Consider the following 20,868-nt stretch of genomic DNA (forward strand, 5'->3'; position numbering starts at 1 on the left):
GTCTCTCAGCACTCTTAAAATTGTGTAAAGCTTTTATGACTAAGAGATTATGTGACTTTATTTCTGGTGGGGGGTAAAGGCACAAACATCAGTAAGTTTTCTAATCTATGGTTTCCTGCTTACCCCAAACTAAGAACATTGGTTCAGTCAACAGAATGTAGAGCTTAAAGTGGGAAAAACCAAGTTCCTTCCTCTCTAGCATTTACCTAGGGAAAGTCACTTAAGCTTTCATAATCCTAGTTTCCTCTTGTATAACATATCCTTTATATCTTGAGGCTACTGTTGTTCAAAAATATCAAAAAGGAGTAAAATCACAATGAGTGCAATGGACCCACCAGCAGAGCCTATAATCAGGCTTGACAAACTGTGAAGTACTATACAAACAGAAGGTGATACCTGCCTACTTTCTCCTGGTCTAAGGTCTTCCATTTCCCTGTGGAATCAGGAAGTGCCATAGATGAGTGAAAATGAAAAGGCACAGAAAAAAAACAACAACCCAGTAACCAAAAGCATTTTAAAACCTCAGAGAAGATTCTTTTCAAGTTTGTGGTGTAGTTTCAGGATCTGCTATCCAGTGAGCACCACAAAGGATGACCTGGAAGTTGAAATGCTTGGCTTGGGAGCATATTGAGTGTGTCTGCGCCCAGCAGGCAGATTGAAGGGGGATTTCTTAAGCCCAAGCAGTTCTGCATCAGAGACACTTTCTTTCGATCTTACCCCTCACCAGTGACCAATGGTTAGATTGTGTAGTTAACATGCAGCCTTTGGATGAAAAATCAACTGAGTGTGTGAGACTGGCTTTCCCCATCTCTCAGAATCTATCTATCTATCTATCTATCTATCTATCTATCTATCTATCTATCTATCTATCTATCTATCATCAATCAATCTATCCTTTGTACATGTTCTCTTTGTTTCAAAATATTTTGTAATGAATTTACTGAGCTAATTTTACTAGCAATCCCTCTATCATGATACCAGTTCTCAGACCTGAGAATCACTTGCTTTTCTAACAGGACTTGTCTCCTACCTGATACCTAGCTAAAGTTTTTCTTCCTTGTAAGAGACATGCTTAAATTAATTTTCCATTGTACATGTAATCTATGAATTTAATCTCTTTGTTAAAACAAATAATAAAATGTTAGATATAGCTAATAATTCTTTTGACTTTCTAGCACTTTGATTTTTTTCTTATGGGGCATCAGTGATGCACATCTCAGATCTGAGTAGCCCCTGAGAGGTCTTTCAGGAGAGCTTTGTCATGAAGAGGACAGCTGTTCACAAGCATGCATTTAGAGTGATCAGAGGAGTGTCATACTTGCAGTGGCAAAGGTGACACAGGCGTACAGCAGAGCTTCCTACTGTCAAAGTGTCTTCCTGATGTTTCTGCTTGTCTTTCATGTCTAGGAGCATAAAATTCATTATTTGTCTCTAATAAAGTAAAAATACTCTGGACTCTCTTTATATATATATAAAATGTATTTCTTTTGTACAATTCCTTATATTTCCATATAAAATGTATTCTATATATGTATGTATTACTCATTTAAATGTATTTTTAAGGTTGCCCTTTCCACAGCCAAGTCACAAATGTATATGTAAATATATATATGTATTTATATATTTTTATATATGTTAAAATATATATTTATATATTTCTAAATAAATATCTTATATGTAAATATATTTATATTTAAGTTAAAGTCACATATACATATTTGTTACTTGGTTGTGGAAAGAGCAACTTAAAAAATGTATTTATGAATATAATAATGAATACACTTTAAGATTTCTATTTATAGTGCCAATTCTGGAAGTTTCTGTGTCTCTATGTACAGTAAAAATAGATTTTTAACAAATACATTTTAAAATAAATTTCTGAAAAACCTGTAAGAAAAGTTATATATGTATTTTTAAGGTATAATTTTGTTTTTCATAGACTCAATTTATAAAGTAGAGATATATTCTATACTAAGGGCCTACAATACTGATCATTTCCATGGAATTAGATCTTGGAATACCAATTCACATTTCTACAAGTATCACTTGAAAATAGCATATATGAAATATTTTAGGCTATACATTTCAGAAAATCACAATTCCCTATATATTAAACATACAAATGTATGTTTAATTAAAAAATTTTTTTCACCTTTTTCCTACATTGTAAATAGGCTAATTTCCTTTTTTGAAATACAAGTTATTGAACATTGAATTCTTACTAAATAATAGTCACCATTCTATGTATTTTTAATTTTTACCTGATTTCATTTAATATTCATAGTCAAGCTATCACTAACATCTCTACTTCTTAGTTGCAGAAAAGAGAAACCCTAGGCTCAGAGAAGAGAGATATATTGCTCAGATTTACCAGCAAATAAAGATCAATCCAAGAATTGAACCCAGGGTTTCTGCCTGGCTTACTCTCTCTCTAGGACTGTGAATTTACTTGGTTCCTTTTGCCTCTGCTTGAATTTATTATACATGTATATGCAGATTCATGCTGGTTTCTATTTTTGAAGATCCAGTAGCTGTATGAGAGTTCACACTTTCTTGTGCTAGTTGCTGTTGTGAACGTACATGGGGTCCGAGTGAATGACACTTGGCTACCTTTCTGTGTCCCTGTGAAAGGAAATGCCCAAGACTCAGCATTCCATAACTTGATCAAACACTTGTCTCTGTTTGCTTTGTGTAGCCTAAGACTCCTCTCTGCCTGTGTCTCCTTTGTAAGCCTCACCTGGGGTTTTCCTACTTAAGCCATGGCCTGGAACTCCTGGCATAGCTTCTTCCCACAAATCATGGCACAGAGACACTGCCACCAGGGACAGGCAAAGTGATTTTATATTCAAAGACCCATGGAACAAGGAGGCATATTGCTAGGAGATGAAAAATAGGTTGGAGATTTAGGCAGGACCTTCAAAATGTAGAAACTCACACCATAAGACCTACCTTTATTAACTAGTTTCAGGCGGGTGAGATCTATTTTGGGATCCAACAGAAGGTGGGAAGGCTGGGCTTCCTCCTTGTTGAAACCACCCTACTCTTCATGCCTGAGACCTAATGGGGTGAAGTCACCGGGTACTTGTTTGGATTCTGTTCCTGGCTCAGAAAATGACACAGAACTTTCTTCCAGTACTCAGGTCTCTTTTGTGGTGTATGAAAAGGAAGAGGTTGTGGGAATTCCCAGGGAGCTTTGATGTCATTTGCTGTTGGAGCTGAGGGCATTGAGTTGGGCTCTTGGTTACCTTAGGGTGTGTTTCATGTCTAGCCCTCATCCAGACAGGGACAAAGGACTTCATATGGCAAGCATAACCTTGGGTCTGGATGTTTCTTAAGTTATGAAGAAATATTTGTTACTTCAAAGAGGAGAAATAAAAAGGGGGGAAAAGACACTGTGAAAAGAGAGTGTGTAGCTGGTCTTTCCCTCAAAGAAGGAGAGAAAGAAGGGAGAGCTGTGCTGCTTTGAGCACTGAAAATCATAAAATAATCCTAATTAAGCCAGCAGTGCAAATGAACACTGTAAACACACTGCCAAAGCTCAGGAAAAATCAGTCTGTGGACAAGAAAGAATTCTTGTTATAATGAAAAACATGTTTTACTCTCCTGCTCCCCACTTTTAGAGGAAGGCCCTGTCATTAGATGTTGTACCCTGCTTTTACACTGGGAACAATTTTCCTGGAGCTTCATCACTCTTAGAACCTGATAAAAAGCTAGAGAAAGGCACGTAGAACTTTGTAAGGTTCAGTTCCAGATTCTGATTGTACAACACCCATATAACACCAGGGACAGCTGGGATTTATTCTCAATGGAAATTAAGAGAAATATTCAGCTATGGGAAATAAAATGAAAGTAGAATTACCATATCAAATAAGTCCGGTGTGGAAGATGAACACTGGACTCTCAGCAGTAGCAAGAATCTGCTCTTCATCATCCAACATCTCTAAGATGTTTTTCTTTTTCTATCAAAGGATTTCTAAGGACAACACTTCCATAGCTCACTCTGAAAGCCTGTTTTAGTGTTAATCACCCTGACAATCTAGGGACATACCTGATTAATACATGAATTTTCCTGTGTCCCATTGTTGGCTCATTTTCCTGGCCAGGAACTGGGTATACATGCTTGGTGCACCCGGGTATACATGCTTGGTGCACCCAGAAGATGCATAAGGATAAACGGTTGGGCAGATTCTAATTTCAGAAGCAAGAGACTCTGCAACAGCATCTCTACCATGTCAGAGTTCACAAGCTATGTGAGAGGTTCTGATACAAATTTTGGGGGAGAGATAGGAAGATGAGGAAATATAACTAGACATGGCAGTTCAGAACTTGGAACAGTTTAGAGCAAGATGCTAGTTTGATGATTCTCTACTGCTTTCACTTTGGCAATAAGGAGGTACTTATGGCACTGGCTATGCAGTGATTTTATTGTCTCTGGCAATGGTTTCTTTAAGTGATTCTTTTGAGAAATTTAAAGAAAGACAGGTTCAAGTGAAAAAAAAACAGTTGAGGTATCAGTCTCAGAAAAAGATAAGATGTTCAGCATCTGAAAATTATTTTTCCATGTGATCTTGATGTTTGATACAACCTTGAATACCTTTCTGTGTCTACTCCAAATTTTTACCATTTGTGAAAAAAAAAGGAAGCTCTTACTTTATAAATGGTGAGCTCTCCAAGAAGAATAAAAATGGTATGGCACATGTCTTGATAGCTCAATGAAAATAATGACTCATACGTAAATGTGCTTATGCTTAGGTGTGTTTCAATAGACCAGGAGTGGCCAGAGCAATTTTTATTTTTTTGACAACTGATGGCCTAGTTCCTGGAGAGCATCGGCAGCCGACAGTGACTCTCTACCTGACCGATGTCCGTGGAAGCAACCACTCTCTTGGTGAGTCTGACAAATATCCCTTTAGGGCCACTGGAGGACAACCTGGTAGACCCAGAAGTCAGCTTGATATCTGTCTTTTATGTTGTCTGGGATCTCGCCAACATCATACATCTAGGTTTTGGCATCATACACCTATTAAGAGGATAAAATGAATACAAGATATGGAAACATGGTACTAACAATGGCTGAAAATATGATTCATCTCCATTTATCTTCAGGAACCTATGGACTGTCATGCCAGCATAACCCACTGATTATCAATGTGACCCATCACCAGAATATCCTTTTCCACCATACCACCTCAGTGCTGCTGAATTTCTCATCCCCACGGGTCGGCATCTCAGCTGTGGCTCTAAGGACATTCTCCCACATTGGTCTTTCGGCTCCCAGTAACTGCATCTCAGAGGGCGAGGGGCAGAATCATCAGGGACAGAGGTACAAAGTTCCCTTTCTTTCTTTTGTTTCCTTTTCTTGTGGCTGTAATGAATGGCTCACATTTACATAGTGTTATGTATAGAGTGTTTGCTCAATCACTAACTGAAAAATGAATTTAGGAACTACTAAAAAGACATAGGAAGCAAGGAAAGAATAATCTGTGGAAGGCACACTTGGGTTTTATATTTTGTTCTTCTTTCCTTCGCTGACCACAATTTTTATGTAAATATTTAATGTCTTTACAAGGTCTTAACATCTTTTTTACATATAAAACCACCAACTTCAAATCAACATTGTTATATAAACTGCCAAAAATTCTCTGCCAAAAACTCAATGTTCCCTAAGCAATGTATATTTTTCCACTTATTTCTACCTGGACAGTGTATATAGCAAGTTTAACAATTACTTGCTAGGGCGTGTCATATAATCATTTAGAATTATATGTGGAAATAGGAAATGCATTAGCTACATATGTCTTTCTGTGGATGTCTGTGATTGTCATCACCTAGACAGATGTGGCTGTGAGGTTCACTGGCATCTCAGCAGCAGCTATTGGAGGGATTGTACTCACAGTGTTGGTGTGCCCAATGTTAGGGGAAGGAGCCTCCCAAATACAACAATCTGTTCTGCCTTTCAGCTAGAATCATTCTATACATGGTCTAATCAATTGAGTGAGACTACAGGTGACAGGGTTCATTCCTCAGAGAAGGAGGTGAGATCACTTACTAGTTACTAGGTGATTATGATCCTAGTGACAAAAGCTGGGGTTCCGAGAAGTACTCCATCACCAAAAAGAAATTCTGGTGCCACAAAGCTTATTCAAGGTATCCCAGACACTCAGACCTCACAGGGATGGGCAGTAGAGAGTACTAGTATAGTATGTTAGTTATCTATTGCTGTGTAGCAAGTTATACCAAAAGTCAGTGGCTGAACACAATAAACATTATCTCACAGTTTCTGTGGTTGAGGAATCTGGATACAGCTCAGCCGGGTATCTCTGGCTTAAGATCTCTTATGAGGTTGTAGTCAGGCTGTTGGCCAAGGCTGTAGTTACCTCAAACCTCAAGCAGAGCTGGAGAATTCACTTCCAAGCTCACTCCTGTGGCTACTATCAGGCCTCAGAAGATCCGCATCCAAGCTCACTCATAGGTGTTGGCAGTGAGCATGCTCACACAGAAGTGGCTCAATTCCTTGCCAAGCAGGCCTCTCCACAACTATCTGAGTGTCCTTGTGACATGGCAGCCAGTGATCCAGGACAGAAAGAGAGCCAAAGACGGTGAACACATGAGAGGAACACATGCCCAAGAAGGAAGCCACAGTCTTTTCATAACATAATATTGGAAGTGACAGTCCATTACTTCTGGCATATTCTATTCCTTAGAAGTGTCAGTCCATACCCAAGGGGAGGGGTTGGCATAGGGGCATGAATCTCTGGGGGCCAGTAATAATAGTTTATGTTAACTAAGCATTAACTATAAGCCAGGTATTGTTCTAAGTGTTAGAAAGGGATAAACAGTAAGGGGTATTGAATATCATAAGGTTAACTAGTTCATCTGCAACTTTAAAGTCTTCTTTCTTAGTGAACAAATGCCTCCAAATATTAACACAAGAATGTAGACTATTAAAAAAACATTTATTAGAATTATGGCCTCTCTCTCTCATATATTTTCAAATTATATTCTCTACTGGCTCTACCTCTGGCCTTAAGCCATACAGCATTTCTTTCAGGTCCCTGAAACATGTGTTCTTGGTGAGCTTTGCACATAATGTTCCTTTCCTACTTTCTTGACTGCCTTCTAATCCTTCTTTACTTAACTCATACTCTACCATCAAGATTCACCTTCTGTGAAGTTTTGGCAAACTTCCTCACTGTTCCCACAGGACATACTGCATGATGCAAACTCTGCAAAATCAGCTGTCACATTAGGTGGTAACTATTTATTTACTTGTTGTTCTTTCTCATTAAACTCTGAGCTTCCTGTAGTGGATAATTCTGCTCAGTATCTCTGAATACCTCCAGAGGGCCTAGCACATAGTAGGTATGAGAAACTGTTTTGGATGACAGTTGCCAGCTTTATCTCTAAATACTCCATGGAACAGAACTGAACAAGAAAAACAAAAAAGTAGAAGTTACAGCCTTTCTAGACAAGAGGAACAAGAATTCCCCTTACAATCATAGCTGTGAAGTTTCAACAAAGAAGTTGATTAATTGTAATTACTGCTGCTAGTTCTTTACTTCTTCTCATGTGGCACTGTGGGAAAAACAAGTTTTATATGCATGCATGCAAACCAGGAGAAATAGGATATGATTCTCCAGTTTACACTGTGTATCTGGAATGCATAAGCATTTCCAAACCACATGTGACTGACAGGAGCCATGCAAATTGACTTTTCCTTGTCAGCCAGCAAATCAGTGCAATGTAGTAAATTTTGATATACAGGGAGCCTAGTAAATCTCATATACTTTAATTGTGAAGATATCTGAAACCTAAATCCCTATGTATTCTCAAAGAGTCAAAGTGTTTTTGCGGCCTGTATCGATCACGGTTGTATATGTAGATGTACCACAATATAAAACCCTCAAATTCTGGGCAGTGAGAGGGATTCCTGGCTACCTCCTTCTTACCCCTTATGACCTGAATTCCACTGATACTTACATGGGCAGGGGAGAGCTGACAGATGCCTGCCAGTAGAAGATGTGTTTTCCATTTTGTATTTAAATGTTACTGACCAGTGGCCCATCCCTCCTACAACACTACACTTTAAAATCAACCTGATTGGCCCACAGAATCTCAGATGAAAGCCAGGAAACCTAAGTCTGCCTCTCCAGTGATGTTCATCATGATCTTTGTCTTGGACAAAGTAATTTCTCCTTGCTTCCCACTTAACTACTAACAACACAGAAGAATACGAAAACTCTTATCAATAGGAAAAAGCAAGGCTGGCAGCCAGAATCTGGGAGGATTTCCTCCTGATTACAAATGTATTGGGGTTAAATTGAGAAATATAATTGGAAATCAAACCTTACACTTTTTATTTTCTGGAAAGAAAAAAGCATTTAAAGAATAGAGCCATACTAAAAGAGGAGAGGGAAACAGGTTATTCTTCATTCCCTGGCTCCCTTAACTTTGTTCTGTCTCAGTCTTGTTTCCCATTCTGTTATGATGACTACCCAGTTTATGACCCTTTGGGCTTATTCTACTGATCATGAACCCCTTAGTCTTGAAAACCAACTTTAGTTTTCCTGATTTTGGCTACCAGTGCTCAAGAAGAGCTCAATTCATTCTTACCCTCCAATTGTTTCCAGCTCTAGCCACTTTAGGGATAGGTTCTGCACAACTTGCCACAGTATCAGGAGCAGGCAAACCTCCAACCATCCCAGGATTGTGTTGATGGCTTTGGAAAGTGGAAACCATCTATTTTATTAATGTAATGGGATTTGCAGTGTGTCTGAAATATAATCCAGACACCATTATGTTAACATACCTAAGTGAGTGAATTCGTTTACAGACAAACAGGACTCTTTCTACTTTGGAAATTTACAAGGTCAAGATAGAAGAGTTTACCAGTAGGCAAGAATTGCTGATGGGCATGTGGTTTCTCCTATCGAATTTTGTTCTTCCAATCCAATGGATACAATGAAAAAAAATGATCGTAATTTCTGCGACTTACCTGGTAATATATCCATAAGATCTCTGAGTGCTGAATCTTCAAAAGATATAGAAACATTTCCAGGACATGGATTGATGACAATAATTGAGACTTTTGACTACTCTACTCATCTCTTTACAGAATTTACACTTTTTCTTCAATCTGCATAGAGTTCCCTGTTTAGCTGGTTGAGAATGTGGTGTCAACCTTTTATGCAATTGTGCTTCTTTCATTTTTCCCTTGTATTCCAAACTGTTTTTGATTTACATAATTTTATGTTAGATAGTTAAATATATAATTTTTTGTGAGCCTTTTATCTTTATTAGGATCATACATCTTGTCAATCCTTTTACCCCTTTAAATGCTTGTGTCTTTGTATTCTACTCTTTCTGGAATTAAAATTTCTATCCTTGCCTTTCTTTTGTTTGTATTTGTTTGATAAATATTTGCCTTTCTTTTATTTTTAACCTTTCTCTGTCTTTGCTGCCAGTGAGCCCCAGGCACATAGCTTCACTGCACTGTTCACAAAGACACTCAGATTTTGCCATGTCCAACTACTCCAAGATTTTATTCCAAAAGTGTATCCCATGATCCTCAAGCTTCTAGGATTCTTTAGGACTCAGTAGCATTTTACCTTTAGGACGTTTATCTCCCAATATATAACAGCTTTTGCCACTGGTTCCACACCCTACCCCAGCTCACTAAGACTTTTATACTTCCTAACAGTCTTGAAATGAGTAAAGAAAAGGCAGTACTGATAGGAATAATGGCTGGAGAATAGATCTCTGACCCATGCAAAACAGGGCCCAGTTTTCTGGTCTTTACAGGGGCCAGGAAATGAAGAAAGAGTGACCTGTTGTTTTCTTTTAGTATGGATTCATTACTTATTCTCTCCTTTTCAGGAAATAAAAAGTACATGGTTTGGTTTCCAATGCTGTTTCTCAATTTAACTCCAATATATTTTTCAATCAAGAGAAAATCCTTACAGATTTTGGTTGCCAATCTTGGTTTTTGGTATTGAAAATAATTTTCATATTTTTCTATATTGTTGGTATCTAAATGGGAAGCAAAGAGAAATTACCTTATAGTATTCTTGTGAGATTAACTGAAAATAATACATGTGAGATTTGTAGCACCTTCTAACACCAGGTTGGAGTACCACCTGGGGCAATTTTCACAGTATTCCCCATCTTTATTTTTTGCCAATCAGGTGTGCTAGTTATCAATAAATTTGTTCATTTCCTCTTGGCTCCAAATCCAGCCTCATCACCTATACTGTAATAGTAGAGCTGGATTTTTATCACTATTTATCCTTTGCCAACTGACATCATGTTACGCATCATCAGTAGAGGGTGCTAGAGAGACAATGCCAGAGGAGGGGTTTTCTCTGCTGTTTCTGGTGTGATTTCTTCTCTTTTGTTGCTGTGACATGCTTGGTCAGTGGTGTGCAGCACACCTACAGTCAAATACAGCAGACATTTTTTCAGTTGGCTCTTCATCACAATCAACCAAACGTGGCAGCTTGAGAAATTGTGATGCTGCTTGAATGCCGTGGATTACTAGCATCCCATATTCCAATGGTAAGGGACTCAGCATTGTACTCAAGACCAAACGCACAATCAAACTTGTCCCCAAATCCCATCGTTGTGAATCTATCTTCTAGTATTAACCCCAGTACCATTCCATCTCAGTTGGGATCCAATCAGGACACAGTAATTAAAATAGAGAAGTTTCATAAAAGTAATTATTAACCAGTAATGGAATTAACTACTAAAGGGTAGGGAGAACTCTAACGAATAAAAGAATGATTGATAAAGGCAGCAACCATTACTTTTAGGAGTGATAGAAGAGTATCCAAGAAAGGAACAAATATGGAAGAGGCCGCCAACCCAAAGCTGAGGTTCAGATCTCATTGGAAGAGGTGGGGCTGTGGCACGTTGTGTGGCAGAAAAGTTGTGGAGGTTCTACAGAATGGAATGGGGCTGGTAGTCAGTAAATGCTCACTGGGGTGCACGTAAAAGCTCATGAAGAAGCTGGCTCTGGAACACAATTGGGACTTGCTGGAAAGCTGTCACTGTGGTGCTGCTGGAACTTTCTGGGAGTCTCCCCACTGGGCACTAATGAAACTTGATGGGAGACATCCACAGGGTGCCACTGAGACTTGTTGAGAAGCCAGCTAAGATGCTGGTAAGACTTGCTGGGACATGTGGAATATCCTTGAAACTCACTAGGTGGTGAGCACCACTGGTTGTCCCACACGTGGCTGGAGAAGCAAGGAGAGGAAAGCACATAGGAATGAAGGCAAGCCTCTTCATCCTGCAATGTCTCTCCAGTGCTATCTACTGAAGAAAAAAGTGACATGCTAGCTGGTAAAGAGAAATGTTTTCATGGTCCAGCTCTAGTATCATAAAGCAGAGCAATGAAGGGTGGATTTGGAACTGAGAGGCAATAAGTTGAAAACCAGCAGAGAAAGTCTTGTCAAATAACCAAGAAGAAACCCCTTTTCTCTGTGTCTTTTGTGTTCCACACAGGAATTCTTTCCTGGCTTCAATACTATTTTTCTTTTTCTTTTTCTTTTTTTTAGAGACAGAGCATCACTCTGTCACCCAGGCTAGAGTGCAATGGCGTGATCTCGGTTCACTGCAAGCTCCACCTCCCGGGTTCACACCATTCTCCTGCCTCAGCCTCCCAAGTAGCTGGGACTACAAGCGAATACTATTTTTCAGTATAATTTCTGAATAGATTTGAGCTAATTAGAAATTCTTTTTTTAATGTTTTGAACTTAAGTCCTAGACCAACATAAAGTATAAATACCTTATTAGTTTATTCAGTATAAATACACATTCTGATTGAGATGGAAAACAAGTAACAGATACTCATAAATATAAAATCCTAGTGGGTTCTAAGGTTTGCCTTAAACTATAACTTATCAAAGCCAAGTGTTCCAGTATAAAATTGAATAGGATATTAATCTTTTAAAATAAATATCCATGTGGAAACTAGGGTTCTTTCTTCTCTCTCTTGTTTTCACTCTCATTATGTGTATATGTATGTGTGTTTGTTTGCATGTGTGTATTCATGTGTGTTGGTGTATAGAAAGAGATAAACTATTTGTTGTTCAGAAACCATTTAAGTGACTCAGTTGAACAGGAATAATTTTTCAGTTTAGGAAACTGAGACTTAAGTGCACAAATTTACTTTACTTGGGATTAGCAAAAGTAAGACTAGAATCCAAGTAACTTGTTTCTAGGAAGGAAAGCTATTATATAAATGGCAAACTATTTCAGAAATCTACTCTCATGTCTACTACTCTTCAAGAAATCCTCCCACTCTCTCTCAAACCATATTTTGATTCAGGTAACAAGAGTTTAACTCGCCCTAGAATAATCAAATGACAGCTGTATTTTACACCTACTTATGTAAAAGGGCATATTGGTTTAGAGGAAATGATGACTTGTAAATTCAGGCTCCAAGTAATACAGGCGAGCTGGAGAAACCTGATGGAGTAGGTTACCAAGGGGAAAATTGTAAAGATACTTTGGACTTTTGGGAAAGTGTAGGAAATATTTAATTCAGATTAGGGCAATTTTATGGGCACAACCCAGAGGATTTGAGGTCAATAGAAAAAGAGAAGTTTTGACCCAGCTCCTCTGGGGTCCTAGCCCAGACCAAAAAAAATTAAAAAATAAAAATCTTGTTTCTTAGAAAAGAAAAAAAAATCTGAAGAAACATATTCCACTCTCTCTGAGATTAAAGTACATCTAATCCAGGAAAAGAAACATAATTTTGAAAGCCTGGCTTATGTGTGTATTAGTTTTCTAATGTTGTGTAATAATACTACTATAAATATAGCCGGTTATAACAATGCTTATTTATAATCTTACAGTTTCTGAGGGTCAGGATTCTAGGCAAGGCTTAGCTGGGTCATCTGTAAGGCTATAATGAGGTGTCAGGAATGTGTTCTCATTTGAAGACTTGACTGGGGAAAGTCCACTTCCAAGTTCACATGGCTGTTGGTATTTGATTCCAAAAGACTGTCACACTGAGGGCCTCAGATTTTTTGCCGGATGTTGCACAGAAGCCACCCTTACTTCCCTGCCACATAGTCCACTCCATTGGGAAGCTCACCTATGGTAGCTTGTTTCTTCAAAGTCAACAAGACAAAGAGTCTCTCAGCAAGTAAACTACAATCTTTTGTAACATAATCACAAGTGTTACAGCTTGTCAACTTTGTATTCAATTGATTAGCATTATGTCACTGGTCCCACCCACACTCAAGTTGAGGAGATTATACAAGGGTAGGGATTTCAGAAGGCAGGGATTATTTCCATCACAATAGTTTAGCCTGAGATAGGCGAATGTATGCAGTACCCTTGGAGTTAGCTGACTACATGTGTCTCATATCCTGACAGAGCCACATGCTATAGCCATGTAGTTTCAACTTACTAGACAGCTTAGGACACAAGGGATACACAAATAACTTGCTTGTAGGAAAAAAGCATGAAGGAAAAGTAGTGATTCCAAGAGTAAGGTCTTTTCATAGAAATTCCCCAGCTCTTGATAGGTGGATTATCCAAGCAGTTCTCTACCAGAGAATGTCCTCGCAACTCTCTTTCATCCAGGAAAAAACACATCTGTTTTATGAATGATACCTGTCCAGATTTTTTCCCCTTATTCTTTAGTCTGCTTCAGAGTCACCTTCTTCATGGCTCACCTGGTATTTTTATAGTATCATCAAAATGAAATTTAATCAGTAATGTTAATGTGTTTCCTAGAAAATAAGATTACAGTCATGTACCACATTACAATATTTTTCTCAGTGAAAGACTGTATATATAATGATTTCATAAGATTATAATACAGTATTTTTTGCTGTACCTTTCCTATGTTTAGATTTGTTTAAATATACAAACACTTATAATTGTGTTACAATTGCCTACAGTATTTGGTACAGTAACATGTGTGCAGGTTTGTAGCCTAGGAGCAATAGGCTACACCATGTAGCCTGTGTGTGTACTAGGCTGTATCATATAGGTTTGTGTAAGTACACTCTATATTTGCACAATCAAATCACCTAACGACACATTTCTCAGAACATATCCCAATGTTAAGTGACACATGACTGTATATAAAAATACAAAAATTAAAAAATTGTGGTTACTGTTTCGATTACGTTTATTCTGATTATTTTTATAATGATGGATAATTGAGAGTTAGCAATTTTGATCCAGTCTGGATCATACGCATATTTGACCACATTGGTGGTCATACACATACACCAATGTGGTCATATATCTGTATGAATATATGTGTGTGTGTATGTGTGTGTTTGTGAATATGTTTCACTTTATGCAAGACAGTCTTGAAAAAGGTTAATGCGATATGCATTGAATTATAAAACTAATTTTTAAAATGATTTAAATTTTTAAGTGGTTGTGCCATTCAAAAGAGCATTGTTGTTTTATTTTTAAGGTCTTTATTCTTTTAGAGCAGTTATAGGTTCACAGAAAAATTGAAAGGAAGCTACAGAGATTTCCCATATACCCACTGACCTCACCCATGCCTAGCCACTCCTGCTATCAACATCCCCCACTAGAGTGAGACATTTGTTAAAACTGATGAACCTACAATGACATGTCATAATCACATCAAATCTATAGTTTGCATTAGAATTCACTCTTAGTGTTTGTTGTGCATTCTATGTATTTGGGCAAATGTGTAATGATATGTATCCATCATTATAGTATCACGCACAGCATTGTCACTGCCCTAAAAATCCTCTGTGATCTGCCTATTCACCAACATACCCTACATCCCTGCTGTCCCAAACTTCTCACAACCATTAATATTTTTACCATCTCCATCATTTCGCCTTTTCCAGAATGTCATATAGTTGGAATTACACAGTGCATGGAATTACACAGTTTTCAGATTAGCTTCTTTCACATCGTTACATGCATTTAAGTTTCCTTCATGTCTTCTCATAACTTTATAGCTCATTTCTTTTTGTCATTGAATAATATTCCATTGTGTGAATATACAACAGTTTATTTATCCATATACCTATTGAAGGACATCTTGGTTTCTTCCAGGTTTTGGCACTTATGAGTAAAGCTGCTATAAATATCCATGTGCTGGCTTTTGTATAGACATAAATTTTAAAATGTCTTTGACTAAATACCAAGGAATGTGATTACTGGATCATATGGTTAAGAGGATGTTTAGTTTTATATGAAGATATATCGTTTTTTAAGAAAAACATAAATATTGTAAAGAGCAATGGCATCCTCAGATCTTTTTCCTCTTTTCCTCTTTTCTTTTTTCTTTTCATCATAAATCTTTATTTTTCTATTTACTTAAATAAAAGTAAGCCTGTACTCTTGAACAACATGTAAATTAAGAGTACCAACCCTGTACAGTAAAAAAAATGCATATAATTTTTGACCTCCCAAAAACCTAACTATTAACAGCCTACTGTTCCCTGGAAGTCTTACTGATAACATAAACAATTGGCCAGGCGTGGTGGCTCATGCCTGTAATCCCAGCACTTGGGAGGCCAAGGCAAGCAGATCACCTGAGATCAGGAGTTTGAGACCAGCCTGGTCAACATGGTGAAACCCTATCTCTACTAAAAATACTAAATTAGCCTGGTGTGGTAGTGGGCACTGGTAATCCCAGCTACTTGGGAGACTGAGGCAGGAGAATTGCTTAAACCCAGGACATGGAGGTTGCGGTGAGCTGAGATTGCACCACTGCACTCCAGCCTGGGTGACAGAGCAGGACTCCGTCTCAAAAATCAAAACAAAACAAAACGACAACAATAACAACAAACAATTAGCACATATTTGATATACTAAATGTATTATATACTACATTCTTACAAAAATAGTAAGCTAGAGAAAGGAAAACATCATTGAGAAAATTGAGGAAGAGAAAATCTATTTACAATTTATTGAGTGGAAGTGGATTATTATAAAATTTATAAAATCTGAGTCAAGGAAAAATAATGAATTCACGCATTGTGTTATTATATGGTCCTATATGCAAAGCAAAAATCCTTTAACCGAGAATTTACCTTTTGCATTAAAAACATTTACCAATAGGCTGTTATTGTGGACATCATTTGGAGTCCAGCCTCTAGCTCTTGTATATTTATCATAAACCTGAACATATACATATAATTAACATACCTGCCTTACTTTGCTAACCATGCTTATGTAAAGAAGAGTATCAAGTAATTTTCAAAAATGAGTAATCAGTGAATAATGTGTATTTGGTTTGGCTTGCAATGCCCCAGACTCACAGATAGAGACCTACAAATTTGTGACATGAATACTAATTTAGTCACCTTCATCGTCTCTGTTAGCCTCTGTTCTTCAGGTTACTGTTCCCTGAAGCAGGGCCTGTGAAAATAAATAATCCTGGTAGAAAAATCGACAATTAGTCATCCAAATGACCCAAATTTTCCCTTTGCAGTTTATGAATTTGGGTAACATGCCATGTTAATCCTATCTTCAGGTTGACTTACTCCGGCTGCCTAGACTCCTCAGATCCCTGCCAATGGCACTGTGTGCTAGTGACACAAAAGATGTCTTTAGCCTTAGAAAGCTATTCTTAAGAAGGTGAATCTGCTGGCAGAGAAGACATAGCCTTATTCATTAAGTCCGATGCAGGTGATTTATGTGTTAACCTCTATTGTTCATGCAGAATTCACTGTAGACATGGAATTATAGTTAAGAAGTGGAGGAATGTGGTAGAAAGAATCGAAACTTTTCCGTAGAACTTCACTTTTATGTCTTTAATAGTCCCCAGAGCGTTTCTGGGAGGAAGTGGCTGTCTCATTTAGGAGATGTAGAGACTCAGGTGTGAATATGTTTCTTCTTGGTTATACTATAGGTTACAAATTGAGCTGGAGCTAGCTTATAGGACGTCTGAGCCCCAGTCCAGGGAGAGGAAGCCAGGGCACAGCTCAGTACTTGGCCATTCCATTCCTGCTGTGATCAGTCTCTGAGTCTGGTCTTGGGAATAGCATTATTTCATCTCTATTATCTGTCATTCTGCTTCATGCTTTATTTTTCCCTGGAACCCTCAGCTGCTGCTTTACAGATTCCCATTGTGTTTCAATTATTTGGAGCTCAGATTTGAAATGCCAACCCTTTTCCCTCCTCTTCCACCTGGATTGGGTTCCAAACCTTTCCAGCCTTCTTCTTCCTCTGCTCAGTCCTATGTAGAACCCCTTTTGATAGCCTCAAGATGTGAAGGCTCCTCCTTTTTTTTTTTTTTTTTTTTGGCTTAGGAACTGCATTTTAAAGCATTTATTTTTTGACTCCTCATCTTTTATTTTTATCATCAGGTTTCCTTTTAATGTTCCTGAGTGACGGGAAATGTTCTCTCTTGCTGCTGGGAAAGGCACTATAGAAATGAAATATGTATTGCCTTTCTACTTATTTGATTATCTGCCGCCTCAAAGCAGTTTAACAAATTAACATTGAGTCTCTTATTTTCTACACAGTTTCTTTTAAGCAAGGAAAGAATTATAGCTGCTCAATTGCTCCCTTGCTTTCTTGCCCAACTTCCTTTTCCCAGAATGATTTGTCCATAAAATAAGAAGGAAGAAGGAAAACCCACTGGAGAGGATTCTGATTCCCCCGGCAGATGATGGATGGCCGGCTGGATGGCAAGTCGGCTTTGGGAGGCACAGTGAGCTATTTGAGCCTTTTCAACTGTTTTTTGTTTTTTTGTTTTTGTTTTTTTTTTTGTTTTTTTTTTTTTTTTTTTTTTTTTTTTGACTCATGAGGTTATAGAGGAAAAATGAAGGGGCCATGGACATGGTCTTTTGGGTGAGCTTAATGAAGTATGACTAAGACAATTCCAGAATAGCCTTTATTGAAACATTACTTTGTCTGAGATTGTTCTTAGTGGGACACATTCTAAGAACTGACTAGTGAAAGCATTGGATCAAATGCTAGGAACAGGTGAAACCAGCTTAGGAAGACTTAGGGTTGAGGTCCACCCCCAAAGGAATAGACTGATTTTAAAACAACTCCTCCCTAGTGACTTATCATAGTCCCTGAAATTCCATCATTAAGAATTATTTTCTTTAAGTCTCTACAATCTCCAGAGGTCTCTTTAAAATAGTAAATAACTATATACTAGAAATAAAAGTGTTTTAAGTCTTTATCAACTATTTATAACAGAAGTATTCTCTTATGGATTTTGATAATTCAAAAAATGAGCCCCGTGACCCTGCTGAAATGTAACCTAAGGTAGCCATTTAGAAGTTTTAGGGAACAAGAGAAGTAGAAAAAAGTGGTATTGAAAAGAGGGATGAATTAAAAATGTCACCTACTTCCCAATTTTGCTCAGGACTGGCCTTGTCGGTATAGTCTGTATTCATGGCAGCTGATGGAGAAAGCACAGAAAATAAAAGGAAACCAGTATTTCCAAGGTTCTGTCATTTTGCCAGCCTGCCAAGGAGACAGATGCTGTAGACAGATTTGACCATAAGCTCTGGTTGAAATGACTCTCAGGCCGTGTCTGGTTTTGTGTGCAACCATAGCTCTGCTGGCAGAGGAAGTCTGGAGACTGAAGTGGCAGCAAACTCAATGCCCAGACCCTTGCTTCTCACTTTTGTCTACATAATTTAGTCTCACTGCATGATTTTAGCACAGTCTATTCCCTTCCTCAGCCCTTGATTTCTCCATAAGCAAATGAGCCATCAATGTTGCAAGGCTCCAGCGGGTTAGGAAGAGCAAAAGAACAGAAGATAATAATACTCCAAATCTGATATCAACCAAGGACTGGTAAACTCTAGGATTAGAAGATGACAGAAACAACATGAAGCTTCTGTTGGGGAGTCTAGAAATTTACAAGGAAAATAAACCAAGGAGAAGTAGGGAGAGGTAGAGTCCCAAAGCGACCCCACAGGTGTTTTATGTTCTTCTTACTTCTGCATGTGAATTTGAGAGCCATTCAAGGAGCTGGATCGCAAATCCTTAAGACTTCCATTTAGCCATAGCTTATGTACAGCCCACAGAGAAGCCAGGCTACCCTGTCTTCCTGCCCTGTAGGTACTGTTCTAGGAGTGACACAGTCTGAAGCTTATGCCCATTAAACTTCATCACAGGGCTGTGTTGTTCTCACCTAACTCTTCATGTTTCACAGTTTCCCAGGCTCAGCCTATGAATGTAGTTGGGGAAGTGTCATTCCCTAGTGAATAGCTTAATTTGTGTGCAGGAATAAATAATAGAGAGAGAGTCAGCAGTGCAGTCCCTTGGAGGGTGCCAGTGATCATTGCTCTTTAGGAAGTGCCCCACAGGGAGATGGCTACTGCCTTTGCAAATCATGTGTGTTGGGAGGAGAAAAGCATGTAGAGTTGACGTTTGAACAGCACATGGATTAGGGCCACTGACGTTCATATAGTCAAAAATTTGCCCATAATTTTTGACCTCCCCACAGTTTAACTACTGAAAGCCTACTGTTGGCTGGAAGCATTACCAATAACGTAAAGTCCATTAACACATATTTGACATATCAAATATATTACATACTCTATTTTTATAATATTGTAAGCTAGAGAAAAAATCTTATTAGGAAAATCATGAGAAAAAAATTATTTACAAATTATTCTTATTATTACTTTTTTTTTTTTTTTTGAGAGTTTCACTCTTGTTGCCCAGGTTGGAGCGCAATGGCGCAGCACAATCTCGGCTCACTGCAATGCCCACTTCCTGAGTTCAAGCAATTCTCCTGCCTCAGTCTCCCAAGTAGCTAGGATTACAGGCATGTGCCATCACACCCAGCTAATTTTGTAGTTTAATACATGGCGTTTCACCGTGTTGGTCAGGCTAGTCTTGAACTCCTGACCTCAAGTGATCCACCCACCTCGGCCTCCCAAAGTTTTGGGATTACAGGCGTAAGCCACTGCGCCTGGCCATATTTACAATTTATTAAGTGGAGTCATCATAAAGATCTTCATCCTCATTGTCTTCATGTTGAATAGGTTGAGGAGGAGAAAGAATAGGAGGGGTTGGCTCTGCTGTCTCAAGGGTGGGAGATGTGGAAGAAAATATGTATGTAGGTGGACTGGCAAAGTTCAGACTCATGTTGTTCAAGGGTCAGCTAATATATACATATCTTTTTGTCGTTTAAAATAAATGATTCTGCTTCCCTGAGCAAGTGCTAGGAAGCATATTAACTGCATAGTAGTCTGCAGTTTGAATTGTTTTCATTCTTTCTTTGGTATTCCAGAGATTTTATAATCTATGTTAAAATCATGAGTTCTGAAACTTGGTGAGAGACAGGGCTTTTGAAAGAGAGCACTTTTGGCTGTGTGATGTAAATCTGTTTCTCTTCAGAAAGACAGGGGACCTGTAGATGATATTATTATTATTATTATTATACTTTAAGTTCTAGGGTACATGTGCACAACGTGCAGGTTTGTTGCATAGATATACATGTGCCATGTTGGTTTGCTGCACCCATCAACTCATCACTTACGTTAGGTATTTCTCCTAACGCTATCCCTCCCCCAGCCTCCTACCCCCCAACAGGCCCTGGTGTGTAATGTTCTCTTCCCTGTGTCTGTGTGTTCTCATTGTTCAACTCCCACTTATGAGTGAGAACATGTGGTGTTTGATTTTCTGTCCTTGTGATATTTTCCTGAGAATTATGGTTTCCAACTTCATCCATGTCCCTGCAAAAGACATGAACTTATCCTTTTTTATGGCTGCATAGTATTCCTGGTGTATATGTGTCACATTTTCTTTATACAGACTATTATTGATGGACGTTTGGGTTGGTTCCAAGTCTTTGCTATTGTGAATAGTGCCACAATAAACATACGTGTGCATGTGTCTTTATAGTAGCATGATTTGTAATCCTTTGGGTATATA

The 20,868-nt window shown here is 38.2% G+C and overlaps 1 protein-coding gene across 1 annotated transcript in view; it reads left to right on the forward strand.

The window, feature by feature from the left end:
* PAPPA2 (pappalysin 2) overlaps positions 1–20,868 on the forward strand; it is a 303,742-nt gene that overhangs the window by 185,728 nt on the left and 97,146 nt on the right. The window contains exons 13-14 of the mRNA XM_011981444.1: positions 4,753–4,888; positions 5,107–5,323. Of these exons, the coding sequence (XP_011836834.1) occupies positions 4,753–4,888; positions 5,107–5,323 (353 nt within the window). The remainder of the gene's footprint in view (positions 1–4,752; positions 4,889–5,106; positions 5,324–20,868) is intronic.

The sequence above is a fragment of the Mandrillus leucophaeus genome, unplaced genomic scaffold (genome assembly GCF_000951045.1).
Source record: "Mandrillus leucophaeus isolate KB7577 unplaced genomic scaffold, Mleu.le_1.0 Scaffold226, whole genome shotgun sequence".
Taxonomy (NCBI): Eukaryota; Metazoa; Chordata; class Mammalia; order Primates; family Cercopithecidae; genus Mandrillus; species Mandrillus leucophaeus.